This window comes from Macrotis lagotis, chromosome 1 (genome assembly GCF_037893015.1).
Source record: "Macrotis lagotis isolate mMagLag1 chromosome 1, bilby.v1.9.chrom.fasta, whole genome shotgun sequence".
In the NCBI taxonomy this organism is placed as follows: domain Eukaryota; kingdom Metazoa; phylum Chordata; class Mammalia; order Peramelemorphia; family Peramelidae; genus Macrotis; species Macrotis lagotis.
Genome location: NC_133658.1, coordinates 847,462,481 through 847,482,670, shown reverse-complemented (window position 1 = coordinate 847,482,670; position 20,190 = coordinate 847,462,481). Strand labels below are relative to the sequence as shown.

The window sequence follows — 20,190 nt, the reverse complement described above, 5'->3', positions numbered from 1 at the left end:
AGTCTTTTTTTCTATTCTCATTCTCTTTGATCCTATGCAGTCTTGTCACTGTTATCCTTCCTTTAATTCTCTCTCTCTCTAGGTTTTCAGAACATCATTTTCTCCTGGTTCTCCTTATTGCTCTTTCTCAGTGTCCTTATTCTCTAATCTGTAAGGATCCCTCAGGATTTTGTCCTGGGTCCTCTTCTCTCTCTATACTACTTCTAATGATTTCATCAGTTCTCCTGGACTTAATTATCATCTCCATGTTAATGATTTACACAATTTCCATGGTTTCCTCTAATTACAACCTTCTACAGGAAGTTTTTCCCAACCCCTAATTCTAATACTTTTTCCTATTTATCCTGTTAATAGCTTGTTTTGTACATTTTTTTTGTAAGTAAGCTCCTTCAGGGCAGGAATTGCTTTGTGCCTCTTTGTGCTTAGCACTGTGTCTGATATTGGTAGGTGCTTGATAAAAATTTTATATAACATGTCTGAAACTGAAATCATTATCCCTTCTTCCCAAATCTTCCCTCTTTTAAACTTTCTTTTTACCTGTGAGGATGCCAGCACCCTCCTAGTCATCCATGTTACCAACAGATGTATCATCCAATCTGCTTCCAAGTCCAATTGATTCTAACTTTATAATATCTCCCATAAATACTTCATTCTCTCCTCTAATAATGCCAAAACCTTGGTGCAGGTACTACCACCTCATGTAGGACCTCATGTCTTCACTATTTTCAATGACTTGCTGGTTGGTTTTATCTTTTCAAGTCTCTTCCCACTCTAGTCTACCTTCCAACTAAGCTATTAAATTACTCCAATTCCCTATCATAATCAGGATAAAATATAAAATTATTTCTTTGGCTTTTAAAACCTCATTCTACTTTCTAGTCTTTTTACATGTTACACTCCTCCAAGTACTCTGCAAACCACCCTCAATTGCATTCTGCACAAGAGACTCCCATCTTTTGACTGAGCATTTTCAATAGCTGTCCTCTGTATCTAGAACTCTTCTTCTTTACCTCTACTTCCTGACTTTTCCTAACTTCAACATAAGTGCCTTTTCTGACATATCTTCAATTGAACCTGTATATATTTTACTTGCATTTTATCACAGGTGAGCTGAAGAAACTTGAATGAACTCAAGCAAGACAAGATAACAGTCAGAAGAACAAAATATACTATGAACATCACAGAAATATAACACAAATACAGATCAATTCAGATCAAATTCAGTAACCAATCTCGAACCGAAAAGTGATAAAACCCTTTTCTTAAGTAGATGGGGGTAAGGGGGAGTGAGTGAGGAAAGGTATTGAGAAATCCAAAATGTTACATATTCTAACAGATGCAGAAGCTATGTCATCTGATTTTGGTCAAATTTTCTTTCTTTTTTTTTTTTTAAAAAGAAGAGGGTTCAAATTGGATGAACAGGAAATTATCATGATATAAAAAATATAAGGCATTAAAAATAATAATACAAGGGAGCTAATCTCTAAAGTCTTCTTTATCCTTAAAATTTTGCTAATGATTTTATTAAAACTTGAAAGCAGGGGCGGCTAGGTGGCGCAGTCAATAGAGCAGCAACCCTGGAGTCAGGAGTACCTGACTTCAAATCCGGTCTCAGACACTTAATAATTACCTAGCTATGTGGCCTTGGGCAAGCCACTTAACCCTATTGCCTTGCAAAAACCTAAAAAAAGAAAAACAAAAAACAAAAAAAAAAATCCTTCAAAGTAATTGTGATATGTATACACACATGTGTGTATGTATACACACATACATGCGAGCAATGATTCCAGTTAAATGAATGCTAAATATATATGGATTTACATATATTTGATAATGTCCAAAACAATTAGGATTCCTGCCAAATCAACTACTAAATCATCTTATATAAATCAAAATGGTACATGACTGCCCTGCTAATTTTTTTACTACAATTTTTATGTTAAAGTTGAAATATGTGTATCTTATGAATAAATATATCATTGGAACAAATTTTAAAGCTATCTTGGCAATGTTTATGAGACAGAAGCAACTCAAACAAAAGTAGGGCACTTAAAATAAGTAAAATGAGTTATCTGTTGCAGAGGATTAAATGTAATTTTTTGAAACGAAAAGTTTCCTATACCTTCATTTTTTTTTAAAATTACAATAAATGGGGTGGGGGGAGACAATCTTCCAAAGATGAGAACGATAAGGATACATACCTGTCTGACATTCTTTGTTTTGTGTATGTGGCTTGCAAGAAGTAGCCTTGGTCTGTGTAATGGGTTTACACAATAATGCTTTATTCTTTAAAAGTCGGGGAGGCTGTGTGGTTGGAAGTTTCAGGGCATCTGTTTGTGTACTTGCCTAGTTAAATAAAATAGACATAGAAACCACAGAAATTGTTTAAAGCTTTTAGGATATTTCCAATTACAACTTATTTTAAAAATCTGAATATGATGAAATTTTAAGTTCTTTGAAGGAAGGAAAAAATCTTCATTATTATAACTCAGTATCTAGCTGAAAGTCTGCTGGAATGAAAAGGCACATCATGTCACAAAAGCCATTTCTGAATTTATACAACTGCCCAATAACAGTGTTTATAACAAAGACTCTATCCTAGGCCACTGAACATTAACTCCCACTATATTCCCATTCTAATCAGTTTAGTTTAATGAGAAAAAAATCATTCCTACAAGTCAGATAAAGGATTAACAAGATTCAGAGATTGTTGTTTGCTTTTTCTATGAATCTTAAAAGTGCTTGGGGTTCATTTCCAGATAACAAAAAAGCAACATGAAGATCACTGAAAAAGCATGAATTTTAAAGTACATCCCCCCCCATCATAAATACACTACAGATAATTATCTACATATAATTGAAGTACTAAAAAAAAAATGGAGAATATGTGTCACTATATGAGTGAACTGGCTAATGCCAAAATACTTTATGAATCATGGCAGAAAGAATCAGTGATTTACAGGATGAATTCCACTAGGGGGAAACATATACTAGATCCTCTTTTAAACTTTAAAAGGAAAATGCTTTCCTGCAGTAAATTTGAAAACAATATGCATAAAATTAAATCTTAATGTTAAAAAAGAATACATATCAGGAAGACAAATCTAGTCTAACCAGAAGAGATCTGTTGTTTGTTTGTATTTTAATGTTCTTAGGTAAATTTTGAAGGGGGGGATGTACTGAGAATATGCTCAAATATGTGATAGCTAGGTAGAAATAATGTTTAAACAGGGGTAGCAATAACAGTAAAAGTATTAAAAATAAAACTTACGTCTCCAATGATCTTTGCTGTCACAGTAGGAACAGCGCCTGTTAGAAATTAGAATATAAATGAATCTAGAATAAAATGAAACAATGAAAATGCTTTTCAGGTCAGTGAACAAAAAGGAAATCTTTGAATAGGGATAAATATGTCAATCTAAGTAATAATAATTATGCTGATAATTTTCAACCTCAAAAGACTAGGCAGATTTCTTGTAATCAATCCATACCTTGTAAGACATTGTTAGAGTTCACCGTGGGCTGGGCAGCGGGAGTACTTGCCAAAGATACTACATTGGCTATAACTGGAGTTGAATCTTTTCTTAGAGAAGGAGGTGCAGCTGAAGCACCTGGCAGCATGGAAACATTTAATGCTTAAAACAAAACAAAAATGGAGTTCTGATGTTAAGTGGCACAAAAAAAAGTTTAATAATCATCATTTTTGGAAATACTGTAAATATTCAATTATATTCAGTTCTAGGTAGGACAATTTTTCCCCCTAAGTAAAATAATTTATTTTGGAATTTGAAGGTTATTTAAAATTGCAAACTCTACATGTCAAGAACCTGGGTTATCAAAGGCAACTGAGGAGGTCATTTGGGGACATACATTATAGAGTTTTATACATTCAACCCTTTCAGGCTAATGAATATATTGAAGTACATTCTTTTACAGTGATTTAATGCTAAACGTTTTAAAAATATGGTTTATGATTTCAGTTCAACATGGAGAACTATATTAATTACATACTAAATCTCATGTTGTCTCAAAGTAAGCACCTAAACAGGTCATGTAATTATTTATTTTCACCAAACTAGTCAAGTAAGTAAAATAAATTACATCTGAAATTCATCTAATACCCAAGTTCAATTACCTGAATTATTTTGAAGAGTAGGTGGGTCACATATACTGTGCTGATTACAGAACATCAATATACAAAGTAGGTTACAAAAATGTTTTATCTCCCCTCGCCATTTCAGGGTCTCACTGAGTTTACCCTGTCGCTTACAACCATCACACTTGGCCATCTAAAAAGAAAACAAGATAAAAAGCTGAAGAGACAAATTACATTGCAAGGAAAGAATAGGTAAATATTTCTAGTATAAACCCTCTTTCCCTGTCAATAAATTCTAATGGCTAGTACCTACTGAATCAAATATTATGACTTCTGGCACTCAAAGTCTTCAAAACTGGGGACAATTAGGTGATGCAGTGGATATAGCACTGGCCCTGAAGTCAGGAGTACCTGAGTTCAAATCTGGCCTCAGAAACTTAATAATTATTTAGCTGTATGACCTTGGGCAAGCCACTTAACCCTACTTGCTTTGCAAAAATCTAAAACAAACAAACAAAAAAACCCTAAGTCTTCAAAACCAAGTCCCCTCCTACTTCCAGTCCTCTTACAACTCAATCTCTGTGAGATGTATTCTTCTATCTAGTGTCAATGGTCTCCTTCATGTTCCTAAGCATTTTCTCAGGCTGTCCTCCATGCCTCTTCTTCCTCCACTCTAACTCCTGACCTCCCTGGCTTCAAGTAACAACTAAAAATCCTACCTGCTACAGGAAGCCTTGCCCTCTTAATTCCAGTGCCTTTCTTCTGAGATGTATTTCCTCTTTATTTTGTATATAGCTAGTTTAGTATACATTTGTTTGTATGCTGTCTCCCTCATTGGACTGCCAGCTCCTTAAGAGCAGGAACTGTCTTTTGCCTCTTTTATCTCCAGCAATTATCACCATATCTGGCACTAAGCAGGCATTTAATATTTAGTGACTGACTGGAAAATGCTTGGGGAAAAAATATTCATCATAAAAACAGAAATCAGTACTATAGTAGAACAAAGTATTATCATAAAAGACAAATTCCTTCTACTTTGCTAAACCTATCAAATGAAATCTTTTTTTTTCAAATGCAATCTTTAAAAAAAAACTTTAGGGATTTTTTAGATGCACAAAAAAGATAAAATATTATAGGATAGGAATGATAATGCTAAATAAAAAGAGGCTCTTTTTTCCTTCAGAATAATTGAGAAAGACAAACATTACTGTTCTACCTTGACACCAAGAAATCCTGTGCCTTCACTCCCACATCTCCTTCTAGGGTGAGCTCTCTGCCTTCATTTTCTCTTTTCTCTAGTCTACTGTTATATTTTTGTTAAGTAATGTCTCTTAAGCACAGACCTTATCATGCGACTCTCATTCAATCTATTTCAAGGCTGCATTAACATAGAAATTCCCCTTTACAAGCTAGCCTTATCCTGTCTTTTTACTCTATTCCTAAACTCTACAATGTGACATATTCTCCAGTCTTCATTTGTGACACTTCACTTCTTGTCCCCAATGCTTTTGTTCTGGCTTTCTGCCTTGCCCAACCTGAATTCCCTCCTTATCTTGGCTTAAAAGCTTCTCTCTTCATTTAAAACCACACAGTTCAAACAATATTTCCTGCCCCTTCTCCCTCAAATTGTTTTATATTTAACCATTTTGAATAAATATTTTTATTCATGCTTCCATCTTTACATATATTTGTTGCCTCCTCTAAGCACTTTTGGGCTTGGATTTTATTTAACTAGTCAGTTATACCATACCCCCAAAAAAGTGGCTCATGGAAAAAAATTAAGATACGGGTATAATTATTCAAAAACTTCACCAGAGATAGGAAAGCACAGTTCTATACATGTTAAATGGTTCCCACCAGATGTCTTTTGCTTCTTTTTGTAATCCCAACATTTAACATCGTGCCTGGCAGGTGGGAGGCTCTGACGAAATGTTCCTTGAATGACTTCTGAGTACGAACTGCTTAACAGGTTGTACATATGTATCCAAGTGCCAAGCTGGCACAAAGAAAACTTTTAGTGCTTGTTGACTAGTTGTCAGGTAAAGTATAGGAAAAGGGATCAAAGTGAAGGCTTCCCATGTCACTGATTTTTTGGTAGCCTCTATTCTACCACTGCTTGAGTACAGATAGAAGAGAACAGGAGTTCATCTTCAAAATTAATCTTATTTCTTAACTGTTCATTACATGGGAGAAACTTTGCTAAGTGCTGGGCATATAAAGACAAAAATGAAAAGTTGCAAGGACCTTCATTTTAAAAGATTCAATGTTTTGTATATGCATCAGGAATCCACAATTCATACATGTACACATATACAAACACATGACACAAGGAGGCTATGGAAGGAAAAGTGCTAGCAATATGGAGATTAGGAAGGGATTCATGCTGTAGGAGTTTGAAAAAGAGTCTGACAGGAAGGCAGGGATTCAAAGAGGTGGAGGTGAGAAGGGACAGCATTCTAGCACTGGGGAAGAGTGATCTAGGTGAACCATTATTCTAGAACAGAAATGACATGGCAGGGAATAATATAAAAAAAAGACTAGAAAGGGTGAAGGGGTGAAGAACTCTAAAGGTTATAGGAATTTATTTCTACTGAAGGTGGAAGGGGGACCAGAAAGGGATCAGAAAAACTTAGGTAACTAAGGGGAACATGTCCTGGAATAGGGAGAGACCTAAAGGAGGGAGACAAATGGAAAACTATTACAACAATTAAAGTGAAGTGAGGAAGGTCTCAATAAGCAGGGTAGCTGTATAAGCAGCAAGAAAGAGATTTGTAAAAGATACTATAAATATAACAATTACCCACATTTGACAACTGACTAGATATGTGAGGTGAGTGAGAAGTTATATCAAATATCAAAGTTATAAATTTGGGCAAATGGTAAGATAGTGATGACATGAAAATGAGTTTGAGAGGAAAGATAATGAATAGCAGTTTGGACACAGTGAGCTTGATATAGACTAGATGAATTGCAAGGTCCTTTCTAATTCTAGGTTGATAATCCTAATTTAAAAATCAAAACATTGTATAGGCAGATGGTGACAGTATATAGACAGTTTTCACATGACATAAATTTAATTTAGATCAATTCACATTACACAAATTTGACTATGAGTAAAGAATTCTGAAAGAAATCAGCATTTCCAAAAGATACCTATGCTAATTCTACTGCTTCTGCCACTTGGTTTGGTACTCTATTGCCACCTACTAAAAAAAATTGCTAAAAACAAACCAGAAACTTCTAAGTGAAAACAGAAAAGACAAGCTGAGAGACCACCAATTCCAGTTGTTCTATGCCTGGGCCTGAGAACTCTCTTGCCAAGCTCAGCTCTCCCCACTCACCCAATGTGTCCAGCCATCCCAAGTGTATCTTCCATCTATCTGCAAGCAGGTACCTCGTCTGTCCCTGGCTCTGTGTCACCTGTACTGTCCTGTCTGTCTCACTTCTCTATCCCCAGACCCCAACTGTCCTCAAACCATGCCTCAGACCACCTCTTGCCTCCCTCCATCCTTTTCTTACATCTGTAGACACAGTCAAATTAGATGAAATCACTTTACATACAGGTTTGAAGAATGGTCCATTTGCATAAAGAGAGGACTATATGTATTGGAGTTCAGGAAGGAAACTAAAATGATCAGATCTGGAAGTTACCTGCATATTTAAACCCTAACCCAATAGTAATAGAAATTCCAAACCTCTTTTTTCTTACCTTCCACAGCATCTCACCCCTTTTAGGTTGAGACCTTGCCTCAATCTGCCAAGAAGATAACTAGTGATTTATTGAGGAAAGACCCTCAGAGGAGAAAGAGGAGAAGATGTTAAGTATATATGGCAGCTGGTAAAATATGATATAGGGAAAGACTGAAGATCAGAGGCTTGATTATAGGGATGGAAAAGGGTACATGTAATAAGGTTTGTCTTATCAAAAAAAAGGTCATCTTTTCCCTAGAGAAACTGAGGGATAGGGAGCTGGGGGAGAGGAAAGAAAAGGGAAGATGAGGGATTTTTGGCAAATGATTGATCTTTTTGGCAAAGCATGAAGCTATTGCTATTGATGAGATAGAGGATCAATCAGGGAATAGTCAAAGGATTGCCTTGGTTCAGTCAGAACACACTTGAGATTAGGTAACATAAATTTGTAATGAACCCAGTCAATATGGTTATGTGATTTCCTTCAGCTAGGTTTAGCAGCACAGGTGTAAAAATGAAGGAGGTAGATAATCAGAATACCTTAGGGAGGAGTTTGGCAGGGCATGAATCACAAGAAGATAGTAAAATGATTAGTGTTTGGTCATTTTAGTTGGATTCAACTCTTCATGACCCTAATTTAAGGTATTTCTTGGTAAAGACACTGGAGGGTTTTGCCATTTCCTTCTCTGGCTCATTTTATAAATGAGGAAACTAAGGTAAGCAGGGTTAAGTAACTAAAGTAATTGCCCAGAGTTGCACAGCTAGAAAATATCTAAGGCCAGACAAACTCATGGAGATGAGTCTTCCTGATCCCAGGATGAGTACCATCCACTGTACCACCATCTATAGTAATGTGATAGGAAGGATTTCAAAAATTGAATGAACTAGATCATAAAAGGGTCAACAACAAAAAGGAGAGTGTGACACAAAATGCTAAATACTAAAAACACTAAAGGTTGATGAGAATGGGTTTATGAAAAGGAAAGCAGAGGGAGTAATGGAATTGTAGGAGATGATGAATGATTTAGGCTTCTTTGATGTAATTGGCTTTCTAGGTAAGCTATAATTTGAGAATTCCTAAGCAATAATTAAGGTGACTATATTTCGCAGAAAGATTAAAAAAAAAATACTATTGTTAGCATTAAGTAACTTCAACTATTTCATTATATAATAAAACCCAGTTTTTTCTGTTGGAGATGAAAAGTCATTTCAGTAAGTATTTTACATTACCAAATGCTTCTACCTATTAGACAAAGAATTAAAAAGGAAAAAAAAGCTATGCTCTAATCCCAAAAAAGAAAGAACACCAATATTCTATACCTGATAAAACAAAACTGTAAACTTGGACATGCACTCCTCACAGCAGAACTCTTCCATCTTCCCCCCAAAATGATTCTGTACCAATTTGGGAGATGTTTGTAAACAGTAACTGCACATTTTACAATGGCTTCCCCAGCGTTTTGCCAAGTCATGTTTATACAGCAATTTGCAACCTAAAAAACCAAAAAGACAATGAGAAAATAACTCAAACTTAGACATTTAGAGCAGGAAAAAGGCAAACTGAATGTTAATTTCTTTAATTTGGTTGGTAGTGGACACTAACTTGTTAGTAACTGTAACACCCCATCCTCCTCAAAAACCACTAAGTTAAAGTACATTTTAATTGTCAATTTTGTGAGTCCATTTAGACAAGAAATCAAAAGTCACAAAAAGATGACACCAAGATAGTGATTGGATCTATGATTTCAATAGTATCGGCAACATTGAGTGTAATAAACTTCTCCCTACCAGTGTTAGTTGGTACCTTCTCTGAACTGCTAAATATTACACTGCATCTATTTACAGGCTATATTACATTTTGAGGATTTTTCAATTAAAGCATTATGTATGGATACATCTACAGGATACATCTAAAAGCTATGCAGAAACAAGTATATAATACAAAGCCACAATTAAAAAAAATGTTTGATTTGACTGAATATTTCTTAATTATTTTAAAAATCTAATTACAAGAAAAAATAATTTTTAACATCCATTTTTTTTAAATTTTGAGTTGGAAAAAATTCTCCCCCTACCTCCCCTTAACTAGGAAAACAAGGACTAAAAAGTCATAAATTTACTGGGTGAGAGCCTATATAAATCTCCCCACAAAACAGAACTTAAACACAGTGTCTATTATATGACAGATATGTAATAAAATGTTTGCTAACTTGATAAAAATAAAACAGGAACACCAGAAAAGAAATTAATCATTGACACATTATATACAGGTTTTTTCATGACTTCCTGTGGCTGAATGTGAATTTTTTTACCTTCACTGCAGAATGGCTTATCAATGCCTGAGAATCGCACAGTCTCCTTTATAATTTTCTCAATTTTACAGTATTCACACATTGCCATTACACTATTTATCTTCTTATATTCATCACAGCAAGTCTTGCCACAAAACTGAAACATTTTACCCTGTAATGAAAAACAAGCCCCTTTTTTCTCAGTCTGACAAATATCCTATATATGTTTTATTGTTAAAGTAAATGGAACAGTTACAAAAGAGGAAAAGTTCAAAGTAGATTTTTATTCAATTCAATCTATTTTTAAGAACTGCAGCTTTACCTTGTAATCAAGAACTTCTGGCTTTGTGGCAAAGAGGCGATTACAGTGCTGGCACTTGAGTTTCACAACGGTACGGGCAAAAGTGACCTGCTGGGATTGTGCAGCAAGCCGCTGGAGACCAGCTGCAGCGGAGCTACTGATGGAACTGGGGGACACAGCAGAGGTGCTTCCTCCGCCTGCTGAGACTGTTGTTCCTGTAGGAATGCTGACGATGACTTGACCCTGAGACAAGGGTACTACTGAAGAGTTCATGCCTGTTGGCTTGTTGAACAAATTCTGAAAGTTAAGAAAAATGACATAAGCCTCATTTATTACTTGTGGGAGAGAGAAGAGAACAAGATTAGAATCAGAAAAAAACTTAATTTCAGTCCAGACTTTACCATTTCCTAGATATGTAACTTGGGGCAAATCACAAACTTCCTTAGTTTCAATTTTTTCATATGTGAAATGAATATCCTTTATTGCTTATCTCAGAGGGTTATAGAATATATTCAGAGAAAAATATATAAAGCTTTTAAGAGATTATAATAATGATCAATAATGGTCAACATCAGAGTAGAAAGTTTCTTTAAAGCAAAGATTTATGACTAAGATTTTTGTGTATGGTGTGTGTATGTTTGTGTAAGTTACTGTAAGACAACTTTATAGAAAGACTCCAAGTAACATGAGTAAAGGCAAAAGAAAGAATTTTTAAAATTTAAGATGAATGGAACTGGGACTAGAATTCTGGAGCTTCAACAACCCAGTCTTTTTTTTTTAGGTCTTTGCAAGTCAAAATGGGGTTAAGTGGCTTGCCCAAAGGCCACACAGCTAGGTAATTATTGTGTCTGAGACAAGATTTGAACCCAGGTACTCCTGACTCCAGGGCCGGTGCTTTATTCACTGTGCCACCTAGCCGCCCCTCAACAACCCAGTCTTACCAAATGGCATCAAATAAAATCAAAAAGATACAACAACTAAAGGTAGTTAAAAAGCAAACTCAAGGGGCAGCTAGTTGGTGCAGTGGACAGAGCACCAGCCCTGGAGTCAGGAGGATCTGAGTTCAAGTTGGGCCTGAGACACTTAATAATTACTTAGCTGTGTGACCTACCTTGCAAAAATCAAACAAACAAAAAAGAAAAGTCAAACGTTCTTATACTATACCTGGAAAGCTACAACACAACTGTAGCTGCAGAAGTTGCGTATACTTCCATCAGACATAGCCAGGTGATACTGAGGGATGGCTGAGGTTTTACAACTGTTACACTGGACTTGTACTCCTTAAATAGAATAAAAGCAATAAGTAATATAGATAAGTATATAAAAGGACTGAAATTTATATAGAGCAAATAAAATGCTGTACATTAATATAAAATCTGCAAACTAAATTTACTCAAAGGAACCAAACAAGAATTGTGACCTGATCCAGCCATTCTTTTTTGATTGATATTGTATTTCTTCAATAAATTACATGTTATAAAAAATTTTCAACATTCATCCACTTGCATATTTTTAAGTTATACATATTTCTATCACCCCACCTTCCTATGTCCCCTTCCCTTCAGTGAGGAAGAGACTGGTAAAAGTTCTACATGTACATTTATGTCTAAAAATCTTCATATTAGTCATTTTGTGTATGAGAAATTAGGACTAAGTAAAAAGAATGAAAACAATGTGATAGGAAACAAAAACATAAGTTAAATTCTTAAAGTGAACAAAGTATCCATTAAGATTCTGTAGGGATTTTTGTTGTCTTTATTCCCTCTCTGGATATGGATGGCGTTGTCCACAGCAAGTCTCCCAGGGTTATCCTAGATTTCTGAATTGCTGAGAGGAGCTGTATCATCAGAGTTTGATCCAATCATTCTGGAGAGCAATTTGAACTGTGCCCAATAAAACTGTGCAAATCCTGTGATCCAGCAGTACCGTTGCTAGATCTGTATTATAAAGAGATCATAAAAAAGAGAAAAGGACCCACAGGTAAAAAATATTTTTAGCAGCATTTTTTGTAATGGCAAAAAGTTGGAAATTGAGAGGATTCCCATCAACTGGAGAATGACTGAATAAGCTATATGAATGTGACAGAAAATTATTCTATAAGAATATCTATAAGAAAACTATTCTATAAGAAATTGTAAGCAGGCAAGACTTCAGAAAACTGGAAAGACTTGCATGAACTGATGCAGAGTAAGGTGAGTAGAATCAGGAGATCATTATAAACACTAACAGCAACATGTCAGATGATCAATTATGATGGACACAATTCCTCTCAGTTTCAAGATCAGGAACAATCCTGAGACATGTTATAGAAAATGCCATTCACATCCAGAGGAAAAATTATGGATTCTGAATGCAGAGCAAAGCATACTATGTTCAGTTTTTAAAAACTTCTATCATGTTTTTCTTCGTCTATGTTTTTTCCTCCCCTTAGTTCTAGTTCTTCTTTCACATACTGACTAATATAGAAATGTCATATGCGATTTTATATGTAACAGATTGTTTGCTGCCATGCAGAGGGGGTGGGAAGGGTAGAGGGTAGAAAAATACAGAATTCAAAAGTTCGCAAAAGCATTCATGTTGAAAACTATTTTTGCAAGTATTTGGAAAATAAACAAATAAATAAGCTGAAATTTTAAGAAAAGGCTTTCCTTCATCTCACTCGTATGCACAATTTAAAAAGCAATGCTCAGGGGCGGCTAGGTAGCACAGTGGATAGAGCACTGACCCTGGAGTCAGGAGAACCTGAGTTCAAATCTGGTCTCACACACTTTCTTAGCTGTGTGGCCTTGGGAAAGCCACTTAACCCCATTGCCTTGTTTAAAAAAAAAACCAACATAAAAAAAGCAACACTCAGTTAGATACAAATAAATAAATATATATACATACATACATACATATATATATATATGTATGTATGAAATGTCCTCAGCTCAAATCCTTGAAGAAAGTGGGTAAGATGTCCCTTAAAAATGTGTACATGAACAAAATAGATTAGAAAGAAAAGAAACGTTGCTCATGAGAACAGCTAATTTTGGACCTGCATCCAAACTAAAGAAACAAAGCAATACCATATTTGTCAAAATTACAAATAAATTTCCTAGAGCACCATCATTACCTGCAGAAGTAACCATTTTAACTCTGTAAGCAGATAGGCAGTTAACAGAGCAGAAAAGCTCTGTTTTCCCCAAGTTATTTGTGTTTTCAATCATTTCAGCTGAGGACCTCAATGATTTGCAAAGAGCACAGAGAGTAATTTTTGCCGATTTCTATTAAGAGAACAAAATCAAATTCATCAGTTTGAATTACATATATGTATGAATAAAAAAATTGACATTATTAAATGCTTTCAAAGTATTATTGTAACTAGTTTAACCAAAAAAATAAAATCCAGTTTTTTTTTTCTTTTCTGGCAAATGTTACAAGTGGTACTGACAAATCTCGGTAAACTGATAAACCAAAGGAAAGAAATTAATATTAAAATTATATTCTCCTTAGCTGGTACAATTTTACTTTATTTTTTTAAAGTGCTTTTAATTCACCCAAAAATTCTATGGCAACCTTCTATTCTTTAAGGTTGTTTCACAACAATAAGTACGTTTGCTGGTAAGCATAAGCCTGTGAAATTAAACAATAAAAAACAATCTTAGAAATGTCATGGATGCAAAAGATACAAATGCAAGGAAAACATAAACTATCATATATTCTACTATAAAAATATTTCTAAAATGAAATGGTACGCACTTATCTAATGCAGTCTAGTTAATCTATCCAATGTTCAAGAAAATATCTATAATAGAATTACTTTCTGAGACAGTGAAAATGCTTTTATGTAAATTGTATTCTTTGTAAAGGCAAGAGCAGGGAATTGTCAAAGGAAGAAATTAACTGTTTACTAACGAAGGTGTATGACTGATTGTTCAAAGCAAATAACCCTAACTGAACCTAATGAGCTTTTAACTTTAATGTTTCAGAATGAGAACTGAAAAAAACATGACATTCAAAAAAATACGCAAATTTAAGTAGCATTAATAGAACCTTAGTATCTAGAAAGAAAGGTAGATTTTTGGTTGAGTTCTGGAAACCATAATTTAAGAAGGAGCACATTCAAAATATATCAAAATAGTAAAGGGACTTGAATAGTTATCATATAAAGATAAAGTAAGGGAACCTGTAAGCCTGGAAGATTTAAGGAAAAAAAAAAGACAATCTCTTTTGAAATATTTAAAGGGTTGTCATGGTAGACAAGAAGAGCCTCAAGAGATATATGAGACCATATATGAGCTTTGAGGATCCTTATCCCAATTATCACATTCATTGAGGAATCTCAGTTCTTGTTGTTAAGGAAATGCTATAGAGTATACCTAGATTGCAACAAAGATCTGGCAGTCTCTCATGTACTTCTTGTAGAAAAGACAGAGACATGCAGGGCTACAAATAGATAATTTGGATTTGGTTGAAGAAATAGATCATAAAAGTACTCAAATAATTGCATGTCAATTTGTAAAGTTTCCAGTAGATTTTTTTTTCTCTGGCATTTCTACTTGGTCTTGTCCTGCTTAATGTTTTTCTTAATAACCTGAATAAAATTCATAAACAGCATGCTTATCAAATTTGGAATGACATATATCAGGAGAAATGTCTAATACATTAGATGGCAAAATCAAGATCCAAAAAGCACAAAAGCTGGATTTAATAGGGATGAGAGTAATGCTTTATATTTGTATTGAAATAACAAATTTCACAAGATCAAAATAAAAGGAAATTTAAGGATTTATGGGATTACAGTGTTTAGATCAGATTATACCTGGAAAATTATGCTCAGTTTGGGGAAATCAAATTTTAAGAAGCATGTTAAACTAGAGTACAATCAAGAAGAGGTTTAGGACATTAAAGAGTCTTAAAGTTTATGACATGAATATCAATTGAAAAAAGTTATGTTCTGTTTGGAGATAAGAGTAACTGGCAGAGATAGGGAGAAGAATGGAAGGGGTATATGAGATTGCTGTCTTTTAAGAATGTGATGGGGCTTATCTGTAGAAAATTAAGACTCTTGGTTTCAAAGTGCAGAACCAGAAGCAATCAGTGCAAGTTGCTAAAAGACAAAACTAGGTTTGGTGAAAAGATAATTCCTAATTGGCTATCTCAAAACATTGTAGGGTTTTTTTTTGTCCTGCATTTCTTAGTTAATATTTACTGCCAGCAATATAAATTTTCTTCCATAATTCAATCCCATACTCTTCAAAATGTGAAATAACATTTGTCAATAAATTCTTAGGCACAAAGGTACCTTCTGAAGTTATTTATCTTAATCTTATCACCTCAACAATCCTTTAAGTTCTTGGTCTTATATTATCAAGGTCTATTTTCTAGAAGACTCTCTTTCCTGAGAATGCAAAAGAAGTTTCCTTTCAGTATTTCAATTATTAGGATGCACTTTCAAAAGATTATACAAAACTTTGCTTCATTTTATGCAACTGAAAAAAAAATCTTTGAAACAAACTTATGCTAATCTTATTTTGGTAAATTGAAATGTGTTTCAAGATGACTAGGAGACTCATTAGTGATAAAAATCTTAACATCAATAGCTTTGTGAAGTAAATAATCACCTTCTAATTTCTTTTTTGCAAATCTAAATTTTTAAAAGATGACATACCTTATTAAAAACTCTATTATCCTAAACATTTTATAGTTTTTCTTAATTCTCCCCTAAAATGAATATAAAATTCATTTATTCTTATAGTAGCACATCGTATTATAATAATTCAATTCAGGTCACTAGTCTAAACATGATCATATACCTGCTTATATGCTGTGACACATGTTGAACTACAGAATTTCTTGGATTGGCCCTCTATCTGGAGCATGTGACACTGACCAGAGCCACTGTAACAGTAACCCCCACAGTTCTCACAGCAGTTCATTGTGAGGTTGTTAGCAGAGCGAAACTTGGAGAAACAGGCATCACTACAAAGTTTATGGACCACATTTTGGTAATTAACTTCATGTCGAATCTAGGAATGAAAAAGCACAGTAAGTAGTGTCATTCAAATCTCTGATGACTTTAAACAGAATTTCAGCAAGTTCAAAATATAACTTACAACTGCATTCTTCTGGCACATGCTGCACTTGGTTGAAATGCTATTAGTATGTATGGTAACAATAGGCTTTCTTTTTAATTCATATGTAGACAGACATGATTGGCTGCAAAAATCTTTGCTAGAGCTTGTATTATCAAACTGGGCAGTGATCACATCCTTTGGATTTAAAATGTCTCTAAAAATAATAAATGAGGAAGAGAAATAAGAATTGCAATTTTACTAGAATATTTTTTTTTGTAGATTGAAATGACTAATGAATAGCATTATAAGAACAGTAGTAGGAATTGCATTACTTTCAATTTGAAATAAATACTGATTACTTAGATATGACAACCTCAAAAACCTCAGTTACCAGAACCCCCAGGAAAAGAATAACTCCGGACAGTATTTTCCCAGAAGTCTAAAACATTATCCCTTCAAGCAACAAAATTTTTAAAAATATTGCAATTCTCAATCAACAAACATTATTGAACACTTATTATGTGTTGGGACATAAAGGTGTTATTCCTTTCTTAAAGGAAGGTAATTTAATCTTTTTGATTCAGTGAAGAACCCTTATACTAAACTGACCCAGACCTCTTAGTCTTTTTTATTTATTAACATTTTATTTGTTTTCTAATTATATACAATAGTATTATCTGCCTATCATTTTTTGAAAGGTTTTGAATTTTACAATTCCCCCCCCCCACAGAAGGCAGTCTGATAAGTCTCTATACTGTTTTCATGCTATACATTGATCAAAACTGAATGTGTTATAAGAGTAAAGAACTCTTAGTCTTTATAGTGTTTATGATTCCTTTCTCCACAGCCTAGCGCCAGGAGCTCAATGTCTAGCACACAGAAGGCACTTCATAAATGCCTGTTGATCACGAACTATCAGTCTGTTGCTATAGGATATATGCTGATCACTCCCTCTCAGTCTGACAAGTGGGATAAAAATATTAAAATGTTGATAAGAACTGTCCACTACAAGCTCTGAATTAGGACCTTGGAAACTCTTTAAAGAAAATACATCAATATTCAGAATAGCTCCCTTGGCCAAAGATTTTTTTTGAGCATACTTCCTGGTTTTTGTGTGGTTCCAACCTTAAAAACAGTATTAAAAAGCTCAACTCAAATTAAACAAGATGATAAATATTCTGCATATATATTTCAGAACTTTAAAAGCTTAGCTTTATAATTCTCACAAAAGAAACTTGGGAGATCACATATTATAACAATTAAGGCTACAATTTAATATTTTTAAGAATATCTTTTGAATGATGCAAATTAGAAGACTTCAAATCTCAATAAAGATAAAGTAGGACAGAAAAATCCTAAAGTCCAAGTTAAAAAACACAGCTGTTTGTCTGACAAATTAATAACTTCTAACTCCAGCAAACGGCTGTCTTTCCTATGGCCCATTAAAAAGAACTAATTTGGGAGCAAAGATTTGACATTTGAAGCAAATGAATTTCTTTTCTCATTTTTATTCCTGATTCTCAAATTGGATTTTTGGTATATATGAGAAGGATTTAGAGATGTCTTCATCCGATACACACACACACACACACACACACACACACACACACACACACAGATATAATAGAACATTAGAAAGAAAAGAACATTATCGTACAAGCTCTGCAACTGAACTAGTCATGTGACCTTAAACAAATCCATTACCTTCACAAGGTCAGTTTCCTTAACTATAAAAAAAAAAGAAATGGAGCTCATACACACTCAAAAGTCCATTCCAACAATAATGTTCTAAACTTGGACCCAACAATTAGATTAGGAGAAATGGTGGTGAAATACTGAGTAGAGATTAAAGAACAACAAAAAAAAATCAAGTAGAATAAGACTATAAAGGAGTATAAAAAAGGAGTCATTTAAAGAAGTTATAAAACTAAAAAACAAGAAAGCAATGAATATGATAAGGGAACTGAGGGAAAGGTAAGAAGAAATAAAGGCACAGAGAGAAAGAACTATGTTAGAAGAAAGGGACCAAAGAATAGAAATATTAGGATAATGATACAGACGAAAATTAAGACAAAAGGCAATGGTGGGAGAGGCATATGGCAGGTATGCACAAAAATTGAGGGAGAAAGCATGATAAAAATTAGAAAGGAGACAACATAGATTAGAGGATAAGAAAAGAATGTTTCACAGAGTTGAAGAACCATAAGAGGTTAGAAGGGAGATAAGATATGCTATACTGTGCCATGAAGGTTAAAAAAGACCAACTGAGCTAGTTGTAAACAGAGGTGAAACCATGATGGTGCTGATGGAGCCCAAGAGATATATGAACATAATACAGAAAAGGAAGTTAAATGAGAAAAAGAAACAAGCATCGGTGGACAAAAAAATTTAAATAAAATATTTTGTAGATTGCAATGAAAGTCAAAGCTCTAATTTTTCCTTTCCAGGACCATAAATAAAAAAGTAAATTTGGGGGCAGCTGGGTGGCACAGTAGATAGAGCACCAGCCCTGGAGTTACCTGAGTTCAAATCTGGCCTCAGCACTTAATAATTACCTAGCTGTGTGGCCTTGGGCAAGGCACTTAACCCCATTGCCTTGCAAAAAAACAAAAAAAACAAAAAAAAAAAGTAAATTTGCTACTAAAACTTCTTAGTGGATGAATACTTAAGGAAAATTTAACTAACTAGAGCCATAAGAACTCATAGTTGGAAAAGATTTGGGATAACCTAGTTTAGGGTTTTATCAGAAGCAGGATTCCTCTTCTATAACATCTCTGAAAAATGCTACCATTATTATTCTTCTTAAGTGGTCACACAGCCTTTGCCTTATATTTCTTGCAAGGGGGCCTTCACAATCTACATTATTTCATTTTTAAACAACTTAAATTGTCGACTATCCTCCATTGGTTTCCATCCATGATTAGACAACGTAATTCTGTCCTCTGAGACTAAGCAGAGTGAATTCTAATTCTTTTTACACGTGAAAAACTTTTATGTACCTTAGACAGTAAGGAAGTCTCTTTTCCAGAATAAATATTCTCAGTTCCTTTCATATACTAGGTTTTCAGTCTTTTCATGAAACTCTTCCATAAAATCTATACTAATTTGTAAATATATTTTCTAAAATGTAATCTACATATAATATACTCCAGAGATTTATCCTAATAAGATTATAATAAACCACAAAAATTTTGCTAGAATCTCTACTGTCAAATTGAACAGTAAAGATCCTTTAGGCTTGAAATACCTCTGAAATATATGGCAAAAGTTAACATGAATTTCAATTATAAATCAACTGTTATTAACAAAGAAAAACGAGACTATCACTTCTTTGTTCAAGAGACCATATTTCTTTTTAATAATCCAAAGACTGATTAAGTAAACAAAAATAGTATTCTATAAGGTTAGAAAATTATCTTGACTATTACAAATATCTTAGGCAAATTATTCAAGTATATCCATGTGTTAAATATTAGAAAACAGTCTCAGTAGTTACTTGCCAAAGAATATAAAACTAAATTGCAGAGCTGAGGATCAAACCAAGGCCTAATACTCTTTTTAGCATACAAATTTTTGTACACTGTGTTGCTTCCCAACAGAAGTTAAAAAGTACACAAAAATAAATAGAAAGAAAAAATAAAATGGAATTTGATGAGAAACTTAAAGCTTACAAGTTTAAGCTTAAAAAATCTGAAAGTAAATATCTTGTGAAAAAAAAAGTAGACAAATGAATGTGTACATCCATCCCAAAAT

At 33.9% G+C, this 20,190-nt stretch overlaps 1 protein-coding gene across 8 annotated transcripts in view; it reads right to left on the bottom strand.

The window, feature by feature from the left end:
• ZMYM4 (zinc finger MYM-type containing 4) overlaps window positions 1-20,190 on the bottom strand; it is a 139,760-nt gene that overhangs the window by 32,185 nt on the left and 87,385 nt on the right. For all 8 annotated transcript variants that reach the window (XM_074217506.1, XM_074217505.1, XM_074217503.1 and 5 more), the window contains 11 exons: window positions 16,477-16,651; window positions 16,177-16,389; window positions 13,494-13,644; window positions 11,543-11,658; window positions 10,400-10,675; window positions 10,099-10,249; window positions 9,107-9,279; window positions 4,136-4,289; window positions 3,492-3,635; window positions 3,272-3,309; window positions 2,202-2,346 (listed from right to left, as the gene is read on the bottom strand). In XM_074217506.1, the coding sequence (XP_074073607.1) occupies window positions 2,202-2,346; window positions 3,272-3,309; window positions 3,492-3,635; window positions 4,136-4,289; window positions 9,107-9,279; window positions 10,099-10,249; window positions 10,400-10,675; window positions 11,543-11,658; window positions 13,494-13,644; window positions 16,177-16,389; window positions 16,477-16,651 (1,736 nt within the window). The remainder of the gene's footprint in view (window positions 1-2,201; window positions 2,347-3,271; window positions 3,310-3,491; window positions 3,636-4,135; window positions 4,290-9,106; window positions 9,280-10,098; window positions 10,250-10,399; window positions 10,676-11,542; window positions 11,659-13,493; window positions 13,645-16,176; window positions 16,390-16,476; window positions 16,652-20,190) is intronic.